At 44.2% G+C, this 22,446-nt stretch overlaps 1 protein-coding gene across 1 annotated transcript in view; it reads left to right on the top strand.

Annotated features, from left to right (window-relative positions):
* The window catches only part of LOC307240078 (solute carrier family 22 member 4-like), a 50,621-nt gene that overhangs the window by 11,165 nt on the left and 17,010 nt on the right, over positions 1–22,446 (top strand). The window contains exons 4-6 of the mRNA XM_080013687.1: positions 655–809; positions 12,502–12,673; positions 15,826–15,952. Coding sequence (XP_079869813.1) covers positions 655–809; positions 12,502–12,673; positions 15,826–15,952 — 454 coding nt within the window. The remainder of the gene's footprint in view (positions 1–654; positions 810–12,501; positions 12,674–15,825; positions 15,953–22,446) is intronic.

The raw sequence follows: 22,446 nt of genomic DNA, 5'->3' as shown, positions 1-22,446 counted from the left end.
GCAGCTCTGTGTTCAGCAGAAGAAGTTTCACTCTGAATGTGATCACTGTACGCAGTGATAAAAGGTTAGACATTTTTTTGAGATTTGGTTCTTGATGAGTCACTTGGCAAATAGAGTCATTTGATTTTCCGACTCTTAGTTTGTTTGGTTCAATTCAGAGTTGTAAATGGATGTCTCACAAGAAATATTTAATTCTGTCTAAATTATTTATTTTGGTGGAATGTAAGGAGTAAATCACATTCAGTATGAATTGTACCTAATGCCTTGGCGTTACATGCCTTGGATTTAAGTCCTCAGTGATTTCCGTTTGTGAGTCGAACATTAACTCACTCCCCCACTCAATGGCAGTAGTGACTCCCGACTCCTAAATCATTTACAAGATTAGTTCACGATGAAGGAACAGTTTGTGAGTCTTGCGTCACTAACTATTAGTCGGCCATAATAATAAGCACAGCTCTACATATTTGTGACTCTTTTAGTGGTTAACAGGATAGTGCTTTGCCTAGGGATTATTTGATTGTAAAAAGTGTTTCCATGCCACAAAAAAGGTTGAGAAACACTGTACATGGCTATGTGTGCATGTCTTTGTCGTGTCTATTACATTCACGTGTACATAGACAACTTTTAACTGTTTTCTTGGGGTTTCTTCAACAGATTTGGGAGGAAACCGGTCCTCTTTACGACCATGGCCGTTCAAACGGTTTTCACTTTCCTTCAAATCTTCTCTCCCTCCTGGCTGGTGTTTTCCATCCTCTTCTTCATCATCGGTTTGGGCCAGATCTCCAACTACGTGGCTGCGTTTGTGCTGGGTACGTAGAAACACTGGACACAATAACCTTAACCTGCAACGTGTTCCCCACATGCAGTGGAATGTGGTTTGGGCAAAATGCTAAATGTAACAGTGACTATCTCAGTTAACGTTACCTGACTGGAACATGATGCCTTTTTTGCAAAATGTTAAGATTATTTTTATTTTTTTGTATTTTACAGTTAAAAAAACCCTTATATGGGAATCAACCAAGTCTGGGCATTATTAATCACCTTTAAAAAAATGTAGCAATCAATAATACAAAAGGGTTCCCAAACTCTTACACAGGGCCTTTTTTCCCAAATAAAAATTTCAAATTAAAATTAATCTCGCTTTTAAATTTTGAAGAAACACATCATGTTTTAAACTTGATACAATTTAGAAGTCAGGTTACAGTTCCATTCATTTAGATATTCAAATTTTGCATTCCGCTGAAGGTCTGTGGATTGATCTCTCTCTCTCTGCTGCACTGAATGCTGGGAGTCAAGCTGCTGAATGAGTTTGGGCCCCTTAAATATTATTATGAATAAATATTATTTCTGTTTTTTCCTCTCTTCAACCATTTCTACTTGAAAAGTTAAGAGGAGTTTAACTCATCAAAAGTTGTGGGATAGCGAGGGGATTGGTGATAGGTGAGACATGGCGTGCCCCCCTTCGGAGGGTCCGCGGTCTCTATCGATCAGGCATTTAGTGAGAGTTCCCAGCAGGGCCCGAGACACAACCTTTTAATTTTTGTTTAGGCTGCACGGGTCCTTGGCATGATGGGCAGGCCCTTGACCTGCATTAACATATCCAACGGAATTGGTTTGTGCGCTGATACGATGTCACCTTTAAAGCATTACCATACCTTCAGTCAATGCATTCAATTGTACTGTTTACAAACCACCTAAGTCACCTAGGAATTACGGTCACGGTTGGTAGTTAATTGACAATTTGAGTCATGACAACAATTTGGGTCCTGCACATTCTGCTGTCTTAGTGGAGGCAACGACCTGGATTTTAATAATTTCCATCTTCCTCGACCCCGTGTGAGAGGCGGTGGTTTAGCTGTTTTTTGCAATAAATGTTTTAGGCAAGGCAAGACAAGTTTATTTATATGGCACATTTCAACAACAATGCAATTTAACGTGGTTTACATAAAACATCAAAAGCATTAAGACAAAGTGCAAAGGAACACATTATAAAAGGACATAGAATGCATAAAGTTAAAAAATAGAATACCGTATTTTCTGGACTATAAGCCGCTACTTTTTTCCTAGGTTTTGAACCATGAGGCTTATACAAAGGTGCGGCTATTCTGTGGATTTTTCTTCCACCGCTAGGGGCGCTCTAACCGGAATTAGAATCAAAAATAAGATGGACGAAAAATCAATGCAAAGAAGAATACGCTACTTTTTCTTTAGCAGATAGAACGCGGACGATAAATTACCAACTGGTAATTATTTTCAAATCCTCGCCCCTTCATCATGGAACCCACACGAAGAAGTTCGTATGATGCAAGTTTTAAGTTGAAGGCCATCGACATCAGTGTGAATCAGGCATTTAAAGCTGCACTCCGGGTTGAGTGGGTGGCTTGGATGACAAGTGGTGAGAAGTCATTCACAAAAACTGGCCGCATGCGAAAAGCATCTTTTTCTGATGTCTGTCAGTGGACCCTAACAGCGTGGAGTGCTGTGAAAAAAATCCACCATCACCAACGGGTTCCGAAAGGCTGGACTGCTACGCGAAGAGAGCGGCGCACCTTCAGAGTCAACTTCACCGGAGGATGACAGTGACACGGAGAGCGAGACTGATGGAGACAGATGTGACGAAGCGCTTCTGAGGCTGTTCAACTCCGACACGAAGAAGACGACTTCATGGGTTTCAGCGATTTGATTAAAGTGACTTGTGGCTTCAAACACAGGAGAAAGGAAGGTAAATAAATGCCGTTTTTTTTCTCTTGGTTCTGTTCCGTTTTAATCAGCAAAGTTGCTGCCGTGTTAAAAGGCACTGTTCGGAAAGAATCTCTTCAGGTACATGCATGTACATTTACAGTTCAAAATCGTTCTGTACATGCAGTAAATATCTAATTTTTCAACATAGATATCTGCGGCTTATAGCCCGGTGCCACTTGTATATCTCTTTTTTTTTTTAAATAGAGCGGATGCGGCTTATATACAGGTGCGCTCTATAGTCCGGAAAATACGGTACATAGAATGCATAAAAGTTACAGTGCAGTGCAAGAAATTAATCAAAGAAACCTTGTTTTACTATTTGTTAACAAATATTTTGCCTATTCCCCGAATAGTGTTTGACCTTGTCAAGGCAATATCCCAGCCCTGGAGAACTGGTCTGGAGATCTTCAGTTATCTGAAATCTCTGTTTCAGATAGGCCAAAGCTGTTATAATACAGTGCGCACAAAACCACTAGTATTCGAATTTCAACAAGGCAATTCAAAGTGCTTTAGATAAAACATCAGAAGCATTTAGACAAAGTACAAAAGAAACTCACCGAAAATGAAAGAACACATTATAAAGTTAAGAAATAGGATTCATAGAATTCCTGAAACCCATTCATAAAAGTGACGGTCTTCTTCTTCCTCTTCTTTCGGCTGCTCCTGTTAGGGGTCACCACAGCGGATCATCTGCCGCCAATATCTTCTGTTCCGCGCATCTTCCTCCCTTACACCAACCGCCTGCATGTCCTCCCTCACCACATCCATAGACCTTCTCTTTGGCCTTCCTCTTTTCCTCTTGCCTGGCAGCTCCATCCTCAGCATCCTTCTCCCAATGTAACTCTCATCTCTCCTACACACGCGTCCAAACCATCTATATCTGGCCTCTCCCACTTTTCCACCAAACTGTCCAACCTGAGCTGTCCCTCTAATGTACTCGTTCTTAATCCTGTCCATCCTTGTCACTCCCAATGAAAATCTCAACATCCTCAACTCTGCCACCTCCAGTTCAGCCACCTGCCTTTTTGTCAGAGCCACAGCCTCTAAACCGTACAACATAGCTGGTCTCACTACCGTCCTGTAGACCTTCCCCTTCACTCTTGCTTGAACCCTTCTGTCACAGATCACTCCGGGCACTCTTCTCCACCCACTCCACCCTGCCTGTACTCTCTTCTTCACCTCTCTCCTGCACTCTCCGCTGCTTTGGATGTTCGACCCTAAGTACTTGAACCCATCCGCCTTCTCCACCTCCACTCCTTGCATTCTCAGCTTTTCTCATAAAAGTGACAGTTCACTACATTTAGCAGACGCTTTTATCCAAAGCGACTTACAATTATTCAAACACCGACTGACGCAGCCATCAGGAGCAATTAGGGGTTAAGTGTCTTGCTCAAGGACACTACAGCATGCTAGCAGGAGGAGCCTGGGATCGAACCAGCAACGTTTAGAGCTACTATCCCCATGTTCGTGACAGTTCAGTGCAAGAAATTAATATTTGGTTTAGTAAAAGAGGTGAGAGTTGGAATTTGTTTCAGATATGTGGTGCATCACAACTGAACGCTGCTTCACCATGTTTTTTTTTGCTCTAGGGACAGAAATCAGAACTGTTGCAGACGACCTGAGAGGTCTGGATGGTTCATAATGTAGCAGTAAAATGCTTGATGTCTGGCTTAAGGGACGACAGTCTCAGGCAAAGATCTGGCTCAACATTCAGTTAATTCCTGTATTTCGTCTTCAATGCCACAAGCACCGAAAAGCCAGGCTCACAGAGATATGTTGTCAGGAAAGGCATCGGAATTCACACAGCTCTGTTGGTCAGATCGGGATTTGCGTTCTCGGTGCCCAAACATGACGTTTCGATGACTTTCTCCTTGCTCTGATACTCCTTCAGTTAATTATCAAAAAAATTCAAGCGGCTGGGACATGTCCTGTTGGTGTTTTTTCTCGAGGTGACGGCACGGTTTACATGGCTTCAGAGCTTTGTTTGATAGAATCTTGGAACACACCACACACAGCGGTAATGGTTCGTCTTCCATGCCTGTCCAAAAAAATCCCAATGATAAATATTCAGCTCTATACTTTCTCCGAACCTTTCATTTTTGTTGGACAGGCGGGACTGTCCCACCGGGACTTTCCTTGTGGATGATGTACCAATGGCTTTTTTCCTTTTCAGTGTGCCTGATGCTAGCCAACCATCCATTTTGATTATCACCCTAAGTTCAAAAATGTACAGGTGCACGTCGATCGCTGGCTTGGATGTAGTACGCCCTAACATAAGTTCCTATCTATCAGTGATGATGCATTATATATATATATATTTTTTTTTTCAATAAAACTATGTGTTTTGCCCATGATTTGGTGGCCTACTTGCAATGGGCCAAAGCCCATAGGTTGGGAAACGCTGGTCTAGTCCACTAAAGATAAATGAAATAAATAAATGTTTTTTCCAAATTCTGCTGAGACATAAGTCCTTTAATTGTTGATATATTCTTAAGGTAGGCTGACTATGTAATTATTTTAAAGTGGCTGTTGAAATTTAGGTCACAGTCCATGACTACAGATTTCTGGCTTTGTGGTTTTCCATAATCAGAGCCAGTGGGAGCAGGATGTAGATGTTAACCCTCTTAGGTCCATGCTGAATTCAGAGAAGTGTTGTGATTTTGGTGTGGTCTGATATTTATCTTAATATAATCAACTTAACACACTCTTACTCCAAAGTGGTTGATATACGTATCTATTTGAAGGACAATCACAGCTACATTGATATTCCATCAATGGTTTGGTCGGTATCATGACTTCTTTTGTATTTTTTATTTTTTTTACCTGTGCTGTCAGCGTGCTGGGCATACAACAAAGAGTATTTGTATGCCATTGCATCTAGGACAGAGTTAGTCTGCAAGTGGAGTTCAAGTTCTCCACCTGCAATGCAACTCCTTATTAATTCTTAAATCATCAATAACTGCTGCAATAACTTTATCCTGTGGATGACCTGAAGGATGACAAGAGCACAGTTGTTGGTTATAGAGAACCATCACCAACCCCCCTCTTTGGAGAACTATTTATCATGTTTGGGTCTATAAATAACTGATCACTACTCCAAGAGGGGGAGAATCACCACGGTGAGACAAATAAACATAGAACCAAACACATTTACACAAAAACATGAACATTGGAAGACAACGTGTATTGAAAAATTAGATCCAGGACAACTAGAACTACAATTGCGCACCTGGCCTCTTCCTGTCATAGTTATGGCACCAAATAAGGGAGGAAAGGAGAGGAATGCAACCAGGAGGGTGCTGGGGTGCACTTGAAGCAGGTGTGGTGGTGTGTGCGTTTGTGTGTGTGATGGGACCCCCTGTGTGTGTGTGTGTGTGTGTGTGTGTGTGTGTGTGTGTGTGTAAGGTGTTCACCGGTGAGTGTACATGACTTATCCCAATGGGTTCTGGTGTTAAAGGTTGGTATTATGTCATGTTGCCTCCAAGCAGCGCAAAGGGCCCCGAAGCCCCCCCCGCCGAGTAGACACCCTACGGCTGCAGGAAAGCCCTGAGCACCCTGCCCTGCGGCCACAGAAGACCCCAAGGCCCCCAGAGAAGCCGGAGGGCCACCGAGCAACCCCCACGCCCAGCCCCGAGGAGCATAACCCAGTCCCCAGGAGCACGAGGAGACCCCGCACCCCGGGTGCGCACATATAAAACCCACCCCTAAGTGCAGGCAAAAGACGCAGCCGCAGGCACAGAACCCCAGACAGTCACACAACAGCAAGCAGCCCCCCCAGGGGCCCTGGAAGTCATCCGGTGGCGCTCAGCCAGGTCGCAGCACACCATAAGCCACCAGGTGCAAGCCGCCAGGACTCCAGCCCAGCCGGTGGGGGGCCCACCCGGCTGCACCCCGGCCACCATACCCCCACCAGTGCTCAATGTGTGCTGTTGGCTCAGGAGTAGCTCAGGAGGTAGAGCTGGTCGTCTAGTAATCTAAAGGTTGCTGGTTCGATCCCAGGCTCCTCCTGCTAGCATGCTGTAGTGTCCTTGTGCAAGACACTTAACCCCTAATTGCTCCTGATGGCTGCGTCTGTCGGTATTTGAATAATTGTAAGTCGCTTTGGATAAAAGCGTCTGCTAGATGTAATGTAACGCGAGTCCTTCAGGCAAGTCGAAACCAAATCACTCGCCTGCAGACCCTTTTAAATTTCGGGACAGACGAGAAGCACGCAGGGGCAGGAACGTGACAGGCAAGATGGCAGCCGCCCGCCGCATCCCCCCCAATATAGCTTGCACCACCTTGTGGTGTATGTACTGAGTATGAGTTTTGGCACTGGGAGAGATTGGTGAAGTGCGACCAGATCGATTCAGGGGCGCAGCAGGCCAGGGAGAAACCACAAAGGCCACCCCCCACCACAAAGAAGGACACGCAAGCCCCACCACCCTGCCCACGGGGCGGGCGACCCCAGCTGCACACCGACCCCCCGACCGCAGGGCCGAGACCTGGACCCACGACCCGCACTGGACCCACGACCCGCACCCCCCGCCCCCAACCCAAGCCCAAAATCAGCAACCACGCTCCAAACCATCACACGGACGCAAGCTGCAGGTACTCCCCAGGAGCACGCCAGAGACAGGCCAGCTCAACTCAGTAAAAGGAGCAGGCGCCACCACCCTAACACTGATATGGGCTCTGTGCAAAATCTTATATTGGATGAGTTGCATTTTGGAGTTGCGGTTATAGAAAAGGTGCAAATAAGCTTCCACAGGTTGATATCGGTGGGAACGGCAAGGTCTCTTTCCAATTTCATTGTAGGTAAAGATAAGGTGTCGTCTGTTTTTAATAAAAGTTTGTATATTCTGGAAAAGGGATTTTTCAAGTGACCGATATGAGTGAGATGTTTAATCATTTCAGGTGGTTGTAGGATGTTGTTCGTCAATTTGATTTTATCTTTTAGAGACTGCTGTAATTGAAGGAATTGAAGGAAGCCGTGGCCACCGATATTATACCGTTGGGTTAAGGTTGGGAAGGATATAAGCGAATTTTTTCAAAAATGTGTTCCAGATAAGTAATTCCTTGTCTTTTCCAAGACCTAAAGATTATTGGTCTGTTTTTAATCAAGAAATCTGGGTTGTGCCAGATTGGCGTGAATTTGTTTGGAGATAGAGTGTGACCACTGAGTTTGAGGAATTTCCACCAGGCTGACAGAGTTGTTGCGATAAATGGGTTTTTAAAGCAATTACGTTTCCTTATTGATTCAGTAAGGAATGGGAGATCGGATAATGATAACTCCTGACATTCAGATTGTTCAATGTCTCGCCATCCATGGGCCAATTGTTGCTCTGGTTGTAACCATTTAATTATAAATTGAAGATGGTTTAATAGATAGTAGTATCTAAAATTTTGGGCTGCTAGACCTCCACAGTCTTTGTTTTTCTGTAGTGTTGCTAGTTTAATTCTCGGTTTCTTGTATTTCCAATAAAATTTGTTGACTATTGAGTCGAGAGTATTAAACCAACCACCTTCCTCCGGGGGCACAGCCAGGAGCAGTGGGCAGCATACGTGGACGCGCCCGGGGACCAGATGATAAATGTCCATCGCTGGTCAGACGATGATGGGTGCATGTTTTTGGTGGGGGTCCTTACTGACGTGAGGTGGAGGAAACCCCATGTGAGCACGGGGAGAACATGCAAACTCCACACAGAAAGGCTCCTATTCGGGAGATAACCCGCCGGAGCACGGTGCCAACAGCGCCCCAGGCGGAATCGAACCCAGGACCTTCTTGCTGTGAGGCAGCAGTGCAATGCACTGCACTGCGCCACCGCGCCACCACAAGATGATATCCTTCATCCATGTGGATATGTCAGCGAGACAATCCGAGATCCGCGTCGAGACAGTAGGGTCGTCGGGCGGGAAGGACAGAAAGAGTTGAGTGTCATCCGCATAGCAGTGATATGAAAAGCCATGTGAGCGGATGATCGGGCCCAGTGAGGTGGTGTATATGGCAAAGAGGAGGGGTCCTAGCACCGAGCCTTGGGGCACCCCTGTGGTGAGGTTGTGAGGCACAGACAGCTGGCCTCGCCATGTCACACTGAACGAGCGCCCAGTAAGGTAAGATTCGAACCAGGAAAGTGCACTGCCCGTTATGCCCATACTTGAGAGTATGGACAGGAGTATGCAATGATTGACAGTGTCAAAAACAGCTGATAAGTCTAGCAGAATGAGAACCGAGGATTTGGCAGCAGCTCTAGCAGTTTTTAAGGCCTCTGTCACAGACAACAGGGCTGTTTCGGTGGAGTGACCACTTTTGAAGCCAGATTGAAGTGTATCAAGAAGGTTGTTTCTTGACAGGTATTCTGTTACCTGTCTAGAGACCGCCCTCTCTATGGTTTTGGAAAGGAATGGGAGGAGAGAGACCGGCCGATAGTTTGACTAGTTACTTGATTGGGATCGAGTGAGGGTTTTTTGAGCAGTGGTGCGACCCGAGCCGCTTTGAAAGCGGAAGGGAAAGTGCCGGAAGTTAGGGAAGAATTAATCACATGTGTGATTGCCGGGGTGATAGTCGGTGATATGGCTTGAAGGAGGTTAGATGGGATCGGATCTAGCGGACAGGTAGTAGGACGGCTACATGTTAGTAGTTTAGATACCTCACTTTCAGCGAGGCGGGTGAAACCAGGGAACGATGAGCCTAGGGCTGGAGAAGACAGGTTGTGAGTAAGTTGTTTAGTGAATTGGCTGCTGATGGCTGCCACTTTGTTAGTAAAAAAGGAGGCAAGGCAGTCAAGCAGTGAGGTTAGTAGCTGGGGGAGGTGGTGGAGGGTAAAGCAGAGACTTGAAGGTGGTGAATAACTTACGTGTGTCTGTGGCACCGTTGATCCTATCGTTGAAGAAGGCCTTCTTCGCAGTAGTGATGCTGGAAGAGAAGGAGGACAGCAGTGTCTGGTAGCTTGCAAGATCCTCAATTGTTTTGGATTTGTGCCATTTCCTCTCGGCTGCTCTGAGGTCAGTGCACGTTGTCCGGAGGGTGTCAGTCAGCCAAGGGTGCGACTGGGTTGAACGAGCAGGTCTGGTGGATAGTGGACACAGGCTATCCAGACATGAGCTCAAGGTGGAGCAGAGGGAGTCAGTGGCATCATTAACCTGCAGAGAGGAGAAAGTGCCGTGGGGTGGAAGAGAAGAGGAGAGCACAGAGGAGAAGTGGGTGGGAGACAGGTTGCGGAGATTGCTGCGGATAGTAACCATGGGTGGGGAGGTGGGGGGTTGTTTTGGTAGCTGGACATTGACTGTAATGGCTGTAATAAGTGATTTTTCTCTATCACGATGGAATTGATTGGCAAGAAATCTACCTGATTCGTCATTGAATTCAAAATAATTTGCTCTTGTTCGTTGCATAAGGAATTGTGTCTTTTGGTGGATGATAGTTTCAAGTTAAGATGTAATTGTCCTGATCTCATTTTGGATTTTCTCAGAAGATGAGTGGGCTTGTTGGGAGTGCAACTCCTTTAGTCGCTGTTCGAGTTTATTTTGGCATTCTTGTCCTTTCTTTTTCTTGTGAGTGGAGAATGAAATAATACTACCTCTTAGAACTGCCTTATCTGATTCCCAAAGTAAGGATGGTGATATTTCTGGGGAGTCATTCAGTTCAATGAAGGAAGTCCATTGTCTTGTAAAGAAATGGTTAAATTCTTTATCTGTCAAAAGTGAGGTGTTAAACCGCCACCTGACGGGAGGGTTCCGGTTTGTTTCATTAATCAGGTTGAAACTAATCGGCCCGTGATCGGAAATTATAATAGGGTGGATTTCTGGATAAGTGATTTTGGACAGTGCGGAGTGGCTTGTCAAGAAAAGGTCGATTCTAGAGAAACTTTGGTGGGGTGGTGAATAATATGTGTATTCTCTTGAATGTGGGTTATTTGATCGCCAACAATCCCCAAGAGCAAGATCACTCATATATTGTTTTATAGTGTCTGATGAACGCCAGGATTTGTGATTATTTCTGGTTTGAGAACGGTCTATATTTGGATCCAGTACTGTGTTGAAGTCTCCTCCCAATATGATAATTGAATTCTAAAAGTTTTGAAAATATATTGTGAAAGAAATTTGGGTCGCACTCATTGGGGCCATAAATATTAGCTATGGTTAATTTGATGTTACCTAAAATCCCATTAATCATTATGAAACGGCCTTCTGGTTCTGATATTGTGGTTTTATTTTGATATGGGATACTTTTATTGATCAATTTTGATACACCTCTTTTTTTTGAGTTGTATGATGCGGAAAACATCTGATTAACCCATTAAGCTCTGAGTTTGAGGTGCTCAGATGCAGTGAGGTGGGTTTCTTGCAGTAGACAGAAACTGGGGTTCATCTTGGTGAGGTGAGTTAGGATTTTGCTACGTTTAGCAGGTGAGCCCAAGCCTCTCACATTCCAACTAACAAACTTAACGGGTGTCATTGAAGCTAGTTAGGGGGTGTTGGCACAGTGCATCCAAGGCAATAGCTATACTACCGTTCCCATGCTTTCCCATAGATAAGTCTGGGGTTTCCTCCTTTATATAATAACCGGAATTACAAGAATACATACATTATGATCAGAATAACCAGGGTGTGGTGGAGGATTTTCGGTATAACAGACCGTCTATATATAATTTGTCAACAACCATCGATACGCGCTTAGCCTTCTGCTGGTTCTCCTTCAGGACAGGATACAGCACCTTCCGTCGGTCGTTGATCTCCCGGGGGAATTGATTGTTCATGGCCAGCGCTGTTCCTTTCAGCTCCCGCCCTTTGCTTTTAACCAACTCTTTGTGCTTGAAGTGTTCAAACTTAGCAATGATGGAGCGGGGACGGTTCCCCACGCAGTGTCCCAATCGATGAAACTCGTGAAAGGTGATCTTCTTCGCGGTGTCCGTTGGGAGTTTCCGGCCGGTGCGGAGAAAGTCTTTCACCATATTTTCTGGGGACTCTGTGTTGTTCTCTGGGATCCCAGAAAATATGAGGTTGTCCCGCATACTTCTGGATTGAATATCCAGGATAGTCTCTTTCATTATTTTATTTTATTTTTCACAACTTCCATCTCCGCTGTGAGACGCTTCGCAGAGGTTTTTAGATCCGCGTTGTCTTTTTGCATCTCGCAGACTGTGCGGTGCAGGAAATCAAGACTGGCTTTGATTTCGGTGATGTCTCAGAGAAGTGGACCGAGCATGTCCAGCTTCTTGTTAATTTCATCCAAGACACTAACCTGTACGGCACCTGGTATGAGATCGTCTGTGTCCGTTGCTGAGTCAGTCTTCTTCCTTTTTGCAGGATTATTGTGGTCCTGGTCGTTTTCCATCACGTATGCGTTATAAAAAAAAATCGATATAATCCTCGAGGTCCTCCAATTTGGTTTTGTGCGGTGTTCCCTTTTTTATATATATATATATAAATATAATTTGCAAATCGCTTTATTTTGTCTGAGGTGGAGCTACCGGTGCGTTAGTTAGTGTAGCAGGGCGCCGCCATGTTAGATCTCCACTCACTACTCACTTCTGCTTCCGTCTTCTCATGAGATCACAGCATGCTCCCCCTCACAGCATGCTCCCCCTCACAGTTTATTGGCATTTTAATGCCAGGCTAATTCAGGACAAAGATTTCCAGCAGCATTTTTTGGGGAAGAATCGAGGTTGAAATTAAAAGACTTTGGAAATCTCACCATGTGGTGGGAAATTGGGAAAGTGCAACTCTCTCTCTTTCTCAGTCTTTCCCTCTATCTCCCTCTCTCTCCATCTCCCCCAGGTACAGAGATCCTGACAGGGAAGGTGCGTGTTCTTTATGCGTCCCTGGGCGTGTGTCTGTGCTTTGCCTGTGGCTACATGATGCTGCCTGTCTTTGCCTTCCTGCTCAGGGACTGGACATCCCTGCTGCTGGCCCTGTCCCTGCCAGGCCTGCTCTACATCCCCCTCTGGTGGTGAGACTGCCATTACAACCAATCCGTTTACACAGTTTTACAGCATATGCCAATTTATTGGTCAAATGTAATAGTCAGAATACTGATAACTAATAATAATAATGCATTTTATTTTATTTTCATGGTACTGAAAGACATTTAACATAAGTTAAACTGATCATCAAAAGCTACACACTAAAAACATAAATCAGGCAACATAGTCACATATTAAAAACAGTTCTGAAAGGGTCAATTTTAATTAGTGATTTGAACGCAGACAGGTCCGTGCAGTCTGGGATGTGTTTTGGGAGAGAGTTCCTGAGGGAGGGGGCAGCTAGGGAGAAGGCTCTGTCGCCCCAGCTCAGGTGCTTGGTCCTGAGTGGTGGGGACAGGAGCTTGGCGTCAGGGTTTCTTAGTGGAGCAGGCCGCAGAGGGAGGAGGGGGCCTAATTATGGAGGGATTTGTGAGTGAGGAGAAGGGCTTTGAGTTGGATCCGTTGTGGTACAGGGAGGCAGTGGAGGTTCTGGAGGACAGGGCTGATGTGTTCATGGGAGCGGGAGTGGGAGTGGGTGAGCAGGCGTGCGGCAGAGTTCTGGATGTACTGAAGTTTATTTAGGACTTTGGATGATGTGCCATAATGAATGCTATTGCAGTAGTCCATTCTGGATGTTATGAAGGCATGGATCAAAGTTTCAGCAGCTGAGCTATGTTTCTTAGGTGGAATAAGGCAGTTCTAGATTTAATTGACATGGTGTTCAGCGACTTTTCTGTTATTCATTTGTATTATATTCAACTAATTGACATTGCACAGAAGGCTTAGAGGCAACGAAATGCATTTCTCTGAATTTTACCCATCCTAGTAACTGATGTTCTAGGAGCAGTGGGCTGCCATATAGCGGTGCCGGGGGGTTAAGTGTCCTGCTAAAGCACACATCAGCACGCTAACAGGAGGAGCTGGGGATCGAACCGGCAATCTTCTGAATATTAGATGACCCACTCTAACTCCTGAGCCATTGCCCCTTCGTGTCATATATAATGACAATGGCTCCACGCACAACTTGTTGTTTTTTGTTCATTGTATTTATTGTTTTAATTTTTGTTCACACTGTTACTCTCACAGTATGATTGCAAAGCACTTTTGGATATTACCTCGTCACTGAACACAGACTTTTTCTCAACTTAACGGAAGTCCTTTGTCCTGCCACCACTGTGTTAACCAATTCGTCGACAGAGGAAAAAGAAGGCAAGAGGCAAACAAGCCAAGATCCTATGCAGATCTAGGATGAGATACGGCAATCTGCCTGTACAAGTATTTTACTGGCAAATGTTCATTCCCTGGACAATAAAATGGAAGGATAGGATTAACTTCCAGCAGGATATTGCGGACTGCTGCATGCTGGCGTTTACTGAGACCTGGCTGGACCCTAGGGTACCTGACTCGGCCATTACCCCGGCTGGATCTTCAATCTTCCGACAGGATGGAACCATGAAGGCAGGTTAATGGAGAGGCAGGGGGCTCTGCATTATAGTTTACTCTCTTTTGGGTATCGATGTAGCGGTACTTTCAACATGCTGCTCACCAGACCTGGAGCTATTATCTGTAAAAGTCCGACCCTTCTACCTCCCTCCGGAATCAAGCCCCGCTTTAATCACAACAGTCTACATTCCCCTGCAGGAGGACAAAATGTGCACGACAGAGGATCTACAGTACGTGGAGTAATGAATGGACTAGAGAACGCTCACCCTGAGGCAGCTTCTATCGTTGTTGACAACTTCAATAGGGCTAATATGAGGAAAGTTTTGCCAAAATATTACCAGCACATTAACTCTCCCACCCATGATGATCAGACTCTTGACCATTGTTATTCACAACTACCCGAAAGCTACAAACCCCTCCCCCGCCCTGCCTTTGTTAAGGCGGATCACACCTCCATTCTTCTTCTTCCAACCTACAGACAATGCCTAAAACGGGAAAAAAAACGTCCTTCTGACAGTTCCTGTGTGGTGTGGGGATGGTGTGGCTTGAGCAGCCACACCTGTCCGGCAAGGTAAAACTCCCGTCTCCACACACACAGGAGTGGAGTCCTTGTCATGACATGCTGTCCATCTGCTCCGGGGCTTGGTCTACCTAGCCCCCTTGCTCCAATGACATGTATATCTACTACCATTGTCTGTCTCTTCCCGACGCCAAAGAGTAACTGCTCAGGCGCCACTGTGGCAGTTCCACCTGCCACATGCCGACCGAGTGGCATTTTCAGGGCCCTCCTGCACAGAGACACAGACGATGGAGTATTATAGCGGAGTTGAATACCCAAGGAAGGTAGAGGGGATGGACTTTTACAGTTGATAGCTCCAGGTCTGGTGAGCAATGTGTTGAAAGTACTTCTACATCTGAACCCCAGCAAGAGTTAATCATATTGTAGAACCCCCCCCACGCCTCTCCCGTTTTCCCGACTCCGTGGTTCTATCCTGTCGGAAGATGGAAAAATCCTGCCTGTGTAACAGCCGAGTCTTGCTCCGTAGGGTCCAGCCAGGTCTCCGTAAACACTAGCACGCAGCAGTTCGCAATGTCCCGCTGGAAGTTAATCCATGTGTATAGTTTTTCCATTTTATTGTCCAGGGAATGAACATTTGCCATTAAAATACTCGGTACAGGTGGATTGCCGTATCCCATCCTAGATTTGCATAGGATCCCGTACCGTTTTCCTCTTTTCTTTCTCCACCATCAGTGAGTTGGTAAACCCATTGGTGGTAAGACACAGATATCGCAGCACATACCCTGGTAAGTAGAGAAAAAGTCTGTGTTCAGGGACAAACAAATTTCCAAAAGTTGTTGTTGATCATACTGTGTGAGCGACAGTGCAGCATGTTTAAAAATACAAACAATAAAAAACTATACCCCATTGCCTTTCTTTACAGTCTCTGAAACTGCGTTTTGTATGGTTTCTCATTTGTCACTATTAATATAATTTGATACTTTAAAAAATATATATTCTATGCCTACTACATCGTTTTTGCTTGTCATGTCTCAAGAATTTCAATGCTCAGAATGAACAGAATGATCTATCTTTCCATCCATCCATCCATCCATCCAACTAACTATCTATGCTTATCCTAGAATTCAACCTATTTCCATGTATTCAGAATCAGTCCCTATCTCCTCTCTCCATCAGGTTCATCCCTGAATCTCCTCGGTGGCTCCTCTCTCAGGGCAGAGTGGAGGAGGCCGAAGCCATACTGAGACAAGCTGCCAGGAAGAACAAGGTGGATGCTCCACGGGTCATCTTTTCAGTGCCAGAGGTACTTTTTTCTACATTTTGAGATTAGTCACAATAGCCTCAGTAACGCCCTGCCTTGACATCAATGCATATTCTTTAAATAAACGTGTATCATAGTAATTACAAAATAAATGCATAGAATAAAATATGAAGAACTGAAAAATATATATTACATTGGAGTCATTGGTTCCACTTGAAAATGTTGCTCTAATTTTTCTTCAATCTATGTTGTTTAAGGTTTCTCAATACAAAATGTATTTTCAAAAATGATCCAGGCTAAACAATCTGGGTAATTAAAATTATGTTCAATAAAATAAGCAAAGATTTTCAATAATCCATAACTGAGTGACTGATCATTAACTGTCAGATAAAAAAAAACACTGCAAAAGATGTCATGAATTCAAACGATTAATATAAATAGATGTCGAAAAACTGGTAGAAAATAATAATAAGATTTAAAAAATAAAGAACAACAATAAACAAATCTGAAGCTGGTGAAAAAAACAAGGAGGGAAGAAGGAAAATACAGATACAGGTAAATATATATATAGTTAATTTTTTCAGAGTGGGTAACATTTGTGGATTCATTGCCCTATAGGTGAAAATTAATAGTAAGTTAATGTTGGCGTTAAGTTAATGACGATGATGGGTGCATGTTTTTTTTTTTTGGTGGGGGTCCTTACTGACGTGAGGTGGAGGAAACCCCATGTGAGCACGGGGAGAACATGCAGACTCCACACAGAAAGGCTCCTATTTGGGAGATAACCCGCCGGAGCACGGTGCCAACAGCGCCCCAGGCGGGAATCAAACCCAGGACTACAGACCCGTTGCCCTTACATCTGTAGTCTGCAAGTGTTTTGAAAGACTGGTCCTAGGTCACCTTAAATAGTCCCCCCCACCCCTCACTCGACCCACACGCGTATGCACATAGGGCCAATAGATCTACAGAGGATGACATAAACACTGTCACCTAGAGGAGAAGGGGTCATATGTCAGGATGCTTTTTGTTGATTACAGCTCAGCTTTTAATACCATCATACCCAGCAAGCTGTTCATAAAAATGCTGGACCTTGGCCTCAGCACTCAACTGTGTCGGTAGATACTGGACTTTCTCAGTGAACAGCCACAGATGGTAAGACTTGGACCCTACACCTCGACGACCCTGACCCCAGCACAGGAGCACCGCAGGGTTGTGTGCTCAGTCCGCTCCTCTACGCCCTGTACACTCATGACTGCTTGACACAACAACCGTGGTGGGGCTAATCTCAAATGGGAACAAGGTCGCCTATAGAGATGAGGTGCACAGACTGTCCGAGTGGTGTGCCCACAACAACCTCTCTCTGAACATTAATAAAACAAAGGAAATCATCACTGATTTCAGGCAACATAGAGCGGAGCTCAGGCCACTGGAAATAGGGGGAGAGGAGGTGGAGAGGGTGTCTAGTTTTAAGTTTCTGGGGGTCAACATTAGTGAGGATCTTAAATGGACTGTGAACTCTGCTGCAGTTGTAAAAAAGGCTCAACAGAGACTACTTCCTCAGAACACTTTGGAAGGCCCATCTGTCTGCAAAACTGCAGGAGTCTTTCTAACGCTGTTCGGTAGAAAGCATACTGACTCACTGCGTAACTGTTTGGTTCGGGAACTGTTCAGCAGCTGACAGAGCAGCTCTCCAGAGGGTGATAAAAACTGCCCAGAGTATCATTGGTCTCCCCCTGCCCCCTCTGGAGGACATTTACCAGTCCAGATTCTGCAGAAGGAACTGTAACATTGTGAAAGACATTACACACCCTTGTCACCACTTGTTCACTCTGCTGCCCTCAGGAAAATGATAAAGGGCACTAAAGACATGCACTGCTAGATTCAGGAACAGTTTTTATCCAACAGCAATCGTTGAACTGAACTCTGTCTCCCCTCTGCCAACCCCCCGTGACATCATAACAAATCAGTGTCACTAAGACGGAACAACATCCTATAAGTAAGGATAAACATAATTAGACAAACATCTTCACATCTCAACATCTCAGTGTGTCAACATCTTCGTCATCATCATAAGGTGTTTTTAGGGGTCATCTAGTGGTAAAGAGAGAAACTGTCCCACTGTCATATTAATAATCATCAGCAGCATAGCATCAAACACATTATCACTACAGGTATCAATATTTTTATGAGCGTAAAAATACATGGTCTCAGTGCATTTCTTAGCCAAGTAAATGGGTCCCAAGTGTCAGCTTGGTCTTTCATGAAATCGTCACTTAACTCTTTCATAGCTTTTATGGCTAAAGGCAAATTTCCTGATTCTACATCATTGGCAGGAATGTAAGTACAACGCGACTCACCGATCATAGCAAATACACCTCCTTGAGCAGCACTCATTATGTCTAGTACCATACGATTCTGAAAAACCATTAAACGGATCAAAGTTAATTCTTGTTTCACAGCTTCTTCGGCTAGGATAGTTGCGTCAATGAACAGTAACAGTCTATAATGTATGATATTTAGCACCTTAAAAGCTGTAGATACACCTACGGGTGTTATTACAGACGTAAAAAAAACATGTTCTGCTCCACTTACAATCGTATACTCAGCTGAATTGTTGCTTGTACCATTGTATAAATTATCTGAGTTTGGTTACATGCAGTTGTTATCTCTACTGGAACTCCAGGGTAACAGTTACTTTTTCTATCAGAACAAATGGTTTGAAACTATAAGGGATGAATAATTCCAGCTCGCTCCCCCACTCAAAGGCAGCAGGGACTCCCGACTCCCAAATCATTTACAAGATTTGTTCACAATGAAGGAATCGTTTGTGAATCTTGCATCACTAACTATAAGTAGGCCATAATAATAATCACAGCTCTACATTGGTGACTCTTTCAGTGGTTAACAGGATAGTGATTTGCCGAGGGATAATTTGATTATAAAAAGTGTTTCTTCATGTGGGGTGGGGTGTCTGGTTGGCTGGTCGCCCTTACAAGGGGCGTGAGTGGGCATGGGGGTCCCGCCGGTTTGCCTGTGGGGCGCGCGGTTCGTGTGGGGTGTCGGTCTGTTGGTGCAGGGCCAGGATCTGGGCCTGCGGTCCATGCCTGGCGCCTGCGGCCCAGGTTCTGTGCCTGTGGCTGCGTCATACAACCACCTGGGGGTTGGTTGTATGTGTGCGCCACTGGGGTCTGGGATCTCCTCATGCTCCCTGGGACTGAGTTATGCTCCTTGGGGCCGGGCGTGGGGGTTGCTCCACGGCCCTCTAAAGCAATTATATTTCCTAATTGATTCAGTAAGGAATGGGAGATCAGATAATAATAACTCCTGATATTCAGTTTGTTCAATGTCTCGCCATCCATGGGCCAATTGTTGCTCTGGTTGTAACCATTTAATTATAAATTGAAGATGGTTTGCTAGATAGTAGTATCTAAAGTTTGGAGTCGCTAGGCCTCCACAGTCTATGTTTTTCTGTAGTGTTGCTAGTTTTATTCTCGGTTTATTCTATTTCCAATAAAATGTATTGACTATTGAGTATAAAACCATTGTGCTGTTGGTTGCACTGGGGTCATTGAAAATACAATAGTTTATTTTTGGAAGTATATTCATTTTGCTATCCTACCAATTAGTGAGATGGGTAGGTTGTTCCATCGAATGAGATCTTCTTCAATGGATTTGAGCAATGGAGTGAATTTAAGGGTAAACAAATCTGACAGATTGGTGGAGATATCAATACCAAGGTATCTAATATGGCCCGTTGTGATGGTTATGGGAAGTTTCTGGGTTTCAGCATTGCAGTCCCCCCACTGAGTGGTACTATGGTTTTAGTCAAATTTATTGCATAGTCTTACATAGCTGAGAATTTAGATGGCCACTGCGAGGGGTTCAATAAAGATGTCGAATAGTAAAGGGGAGAGCGGACATCCTTGTCTTGTGCCGCGTTGTAGAGTGAAACGCTGTGAAGTGTAACCATTGGTGATGACAAGTAGATGGAGAGTTGTAGAGGGGGATTCTGATCCATTGAATGAGTGATTCCCCAAAGCCAAATTTGTTGAGGAGGTTGACTTGACCTCTGTAACCATTCTGATGAATAATGGGGAGATAAGTGGCCAGAAGTGTTTATAATATTCCACTGGGTAGCGGTCTGATCCAGGTGATTTATTGTTGGGCATAAAGAAGAGCGCTTTCCTGAGTTCTTCTAGAGTAAATGGTTGATCTAAGGTGGTAGCCTGCTCGAAAGTTTAGGAAGGTCAGTATCATCAAGGAATGAGTGAATGTTTGATATATTAGATTCATTATCCGAGTGATATAGGTTATTTTAAAAGTCTCTAAATATGTTATTGATGTCTTGCTCCTGATGTATGTTATTCTACCCTGTGGATCTTTGATGGCTGTAATATGTGATTTTTCTCTATTGCGTTTCAATTGATTGGCAAGAAATTTACCTGATTTGTCATTGAATTCACAATAATTTGCTCTTGTTCATTGCATAAGAAAATATGTCTTTTGATGGATGATAGTATCAAGTTGAGATGTAATTGTCCTGATCTCATTTTGGATTTGCTCAGTGGATGAGTGGGCTTGTTGGGAGTACAACTCCTTTAGTCACTGTTCGAGTTTATTTTGGCATTCTTGTCCTTTCTTTTTCTTGTGAGTGGAGAATGAAATAATACTACCTCTTAGAACTGCCTTAGCTGTTTCGCAAAGAAAGGATGGTGATATTTCTGGGGAGTCGTTCAGTTCAATGAAGGAAGTCCATTCTCCGGAAAATAAATGGTTAAAGTCTTTCTCTGTCAAAAGTGAGGAGAAGGTAGATTCTAGAGAAACTTTGTGTATTCTCTAGGACAGGGGTTGGCAACCTATGGCTCGCAAGCCAATTATGGCTCTTTCGATGACGGTATATGGCTCGCAGACAATTTTGAGCTAAAATTTTTCCTCACAATTAACAAGTAATAAATAATTATCCTGTGTCATTTGAAAGGCGCCCTGCCCCTCCAGTGTCTCTGCTCAGGCGCCACTTGTGGGTGTCCCTGCCCACAGGTAAAGGTTTAGGGAGAGAGATGGAGTCTCTCTGGCCGTGGTGCGCCGACATCGCTGAAGTTTGATTGTTCATTTCAATATGCGGCACGCAGGCCACAATTATATATATCACTGAGAATTACTATAATAATTGTGGATAATAATGATCCTCTTGGGCGCAGGAGGAATGGTGTTCCACTGCTGGGCTGCTTACGAGCCTGTGCGCCGATCCCCTCTGTAAGACAGACAAACATTAAGAAAGCTCCTTGCCTCGAGTCGGACCAATCAGTTAAATTCAAGTGGACAGAAATGGAAAAAACTTCAATATGTATGTGACAAATAATCTCTTGAACTTGAACTTGAACTTGAACCTGAAGACCAGCTGATTCTTAAAACTTGGAACACGCTTCCCATCACATAACACACAATGCAGCATGTGAGTATTGCAGTATTGACCATGTTTGGCTCTACATACGCATATGAGTCGTCTTTCTCGCATCTGAGAAACATTAAGACCAACCTACACTCACGTTTAACTGATGGAAGCCTCAACGCCTGCATGAAGCTTAACCTCACTACGTATGAACCAGTCTACAAGGCCATCAGCAAAACCATGCAGCACCAGAAGTCACATTAATGGTAAAAAGTATTTCATTTATTATTGGTTAGCTACAGCATAACAACTATATTATAGAAGAAGAATAAAGAGAAATTTATTATATATAGCGCTTTTTTAAGTACTCAGAGATGTGTTATACGTTAAAAATGTATGCCTTACTTAAAAAATGCACGCATTAAGTTGCATTAAATTTTTTAATTATATGGCTCACAAGGAAATACATTTAAAAATATTTGCCTTGTATGGCCTTCCTAGTCAAAAAGGTTCCCGACCCCTGCTCTAAAATGTGGGTTATTTGAAAGATAAACACAGAACATTGCCCTATTAGACAAACATAAAGTGAGAGACTTAATAGAGTGATAGGAGAAGTGAGGAGAGAGGGATCAGGGAGGTGAGATGATGAGAGAAATAGGGAGGGGGAATTAGGAGGGTGTGATCAGAGTGAGCGATATTTTAAATCCTGACATAGATAGCATGCCTATTCCTACATCTTGCAGTATATAATAACCAGAATTACAAGAATACACACATAATGATCAAAATAACCAGGGTGTGGTGGAGAAGTCTCGGTATAACAGACCGTCTATATATAGTTTATCAACAACCACGCGTTTACCCTTCTGCCGGTTCTCCTTTAGGACAGGATACAGCACCTTCCGTCGGTCGTTGATCTCCCTGGGGAATTGATCGTTCATATCCAGCGTGGTTCCTTTCAGCTCCCGTCCTTTGCTTTTAACCAGCTCCTTGTGCTTGAAGTGTTCAAACTTGGCAATGATGGAGCGGGGACCCAGTGTTGTTCTCTGGAATCCCAGGAAAGATGAGGTTGTCCCCCATACTTCTGGATTGTACATCCAGGATAGTCTCTTTCATTATTTTACTTTATTTTTTACAACTTCCATCT

Source organism: Zeus faber (assembly GCF_960531495.2).
Source record: "Zeus faber genome assembly, chromosome: 14".
NCBI classification, from domain to species: Eukaryota; Metazoa; Chordata; class Actinopteri; order Zeiformes; family Zeidae; genus Zeus; species Zeus faber.
Note: the sequence above shows the minus strand (reverse complement) of the source record. Positions and strands in the feature narration are given on the sequence as shown.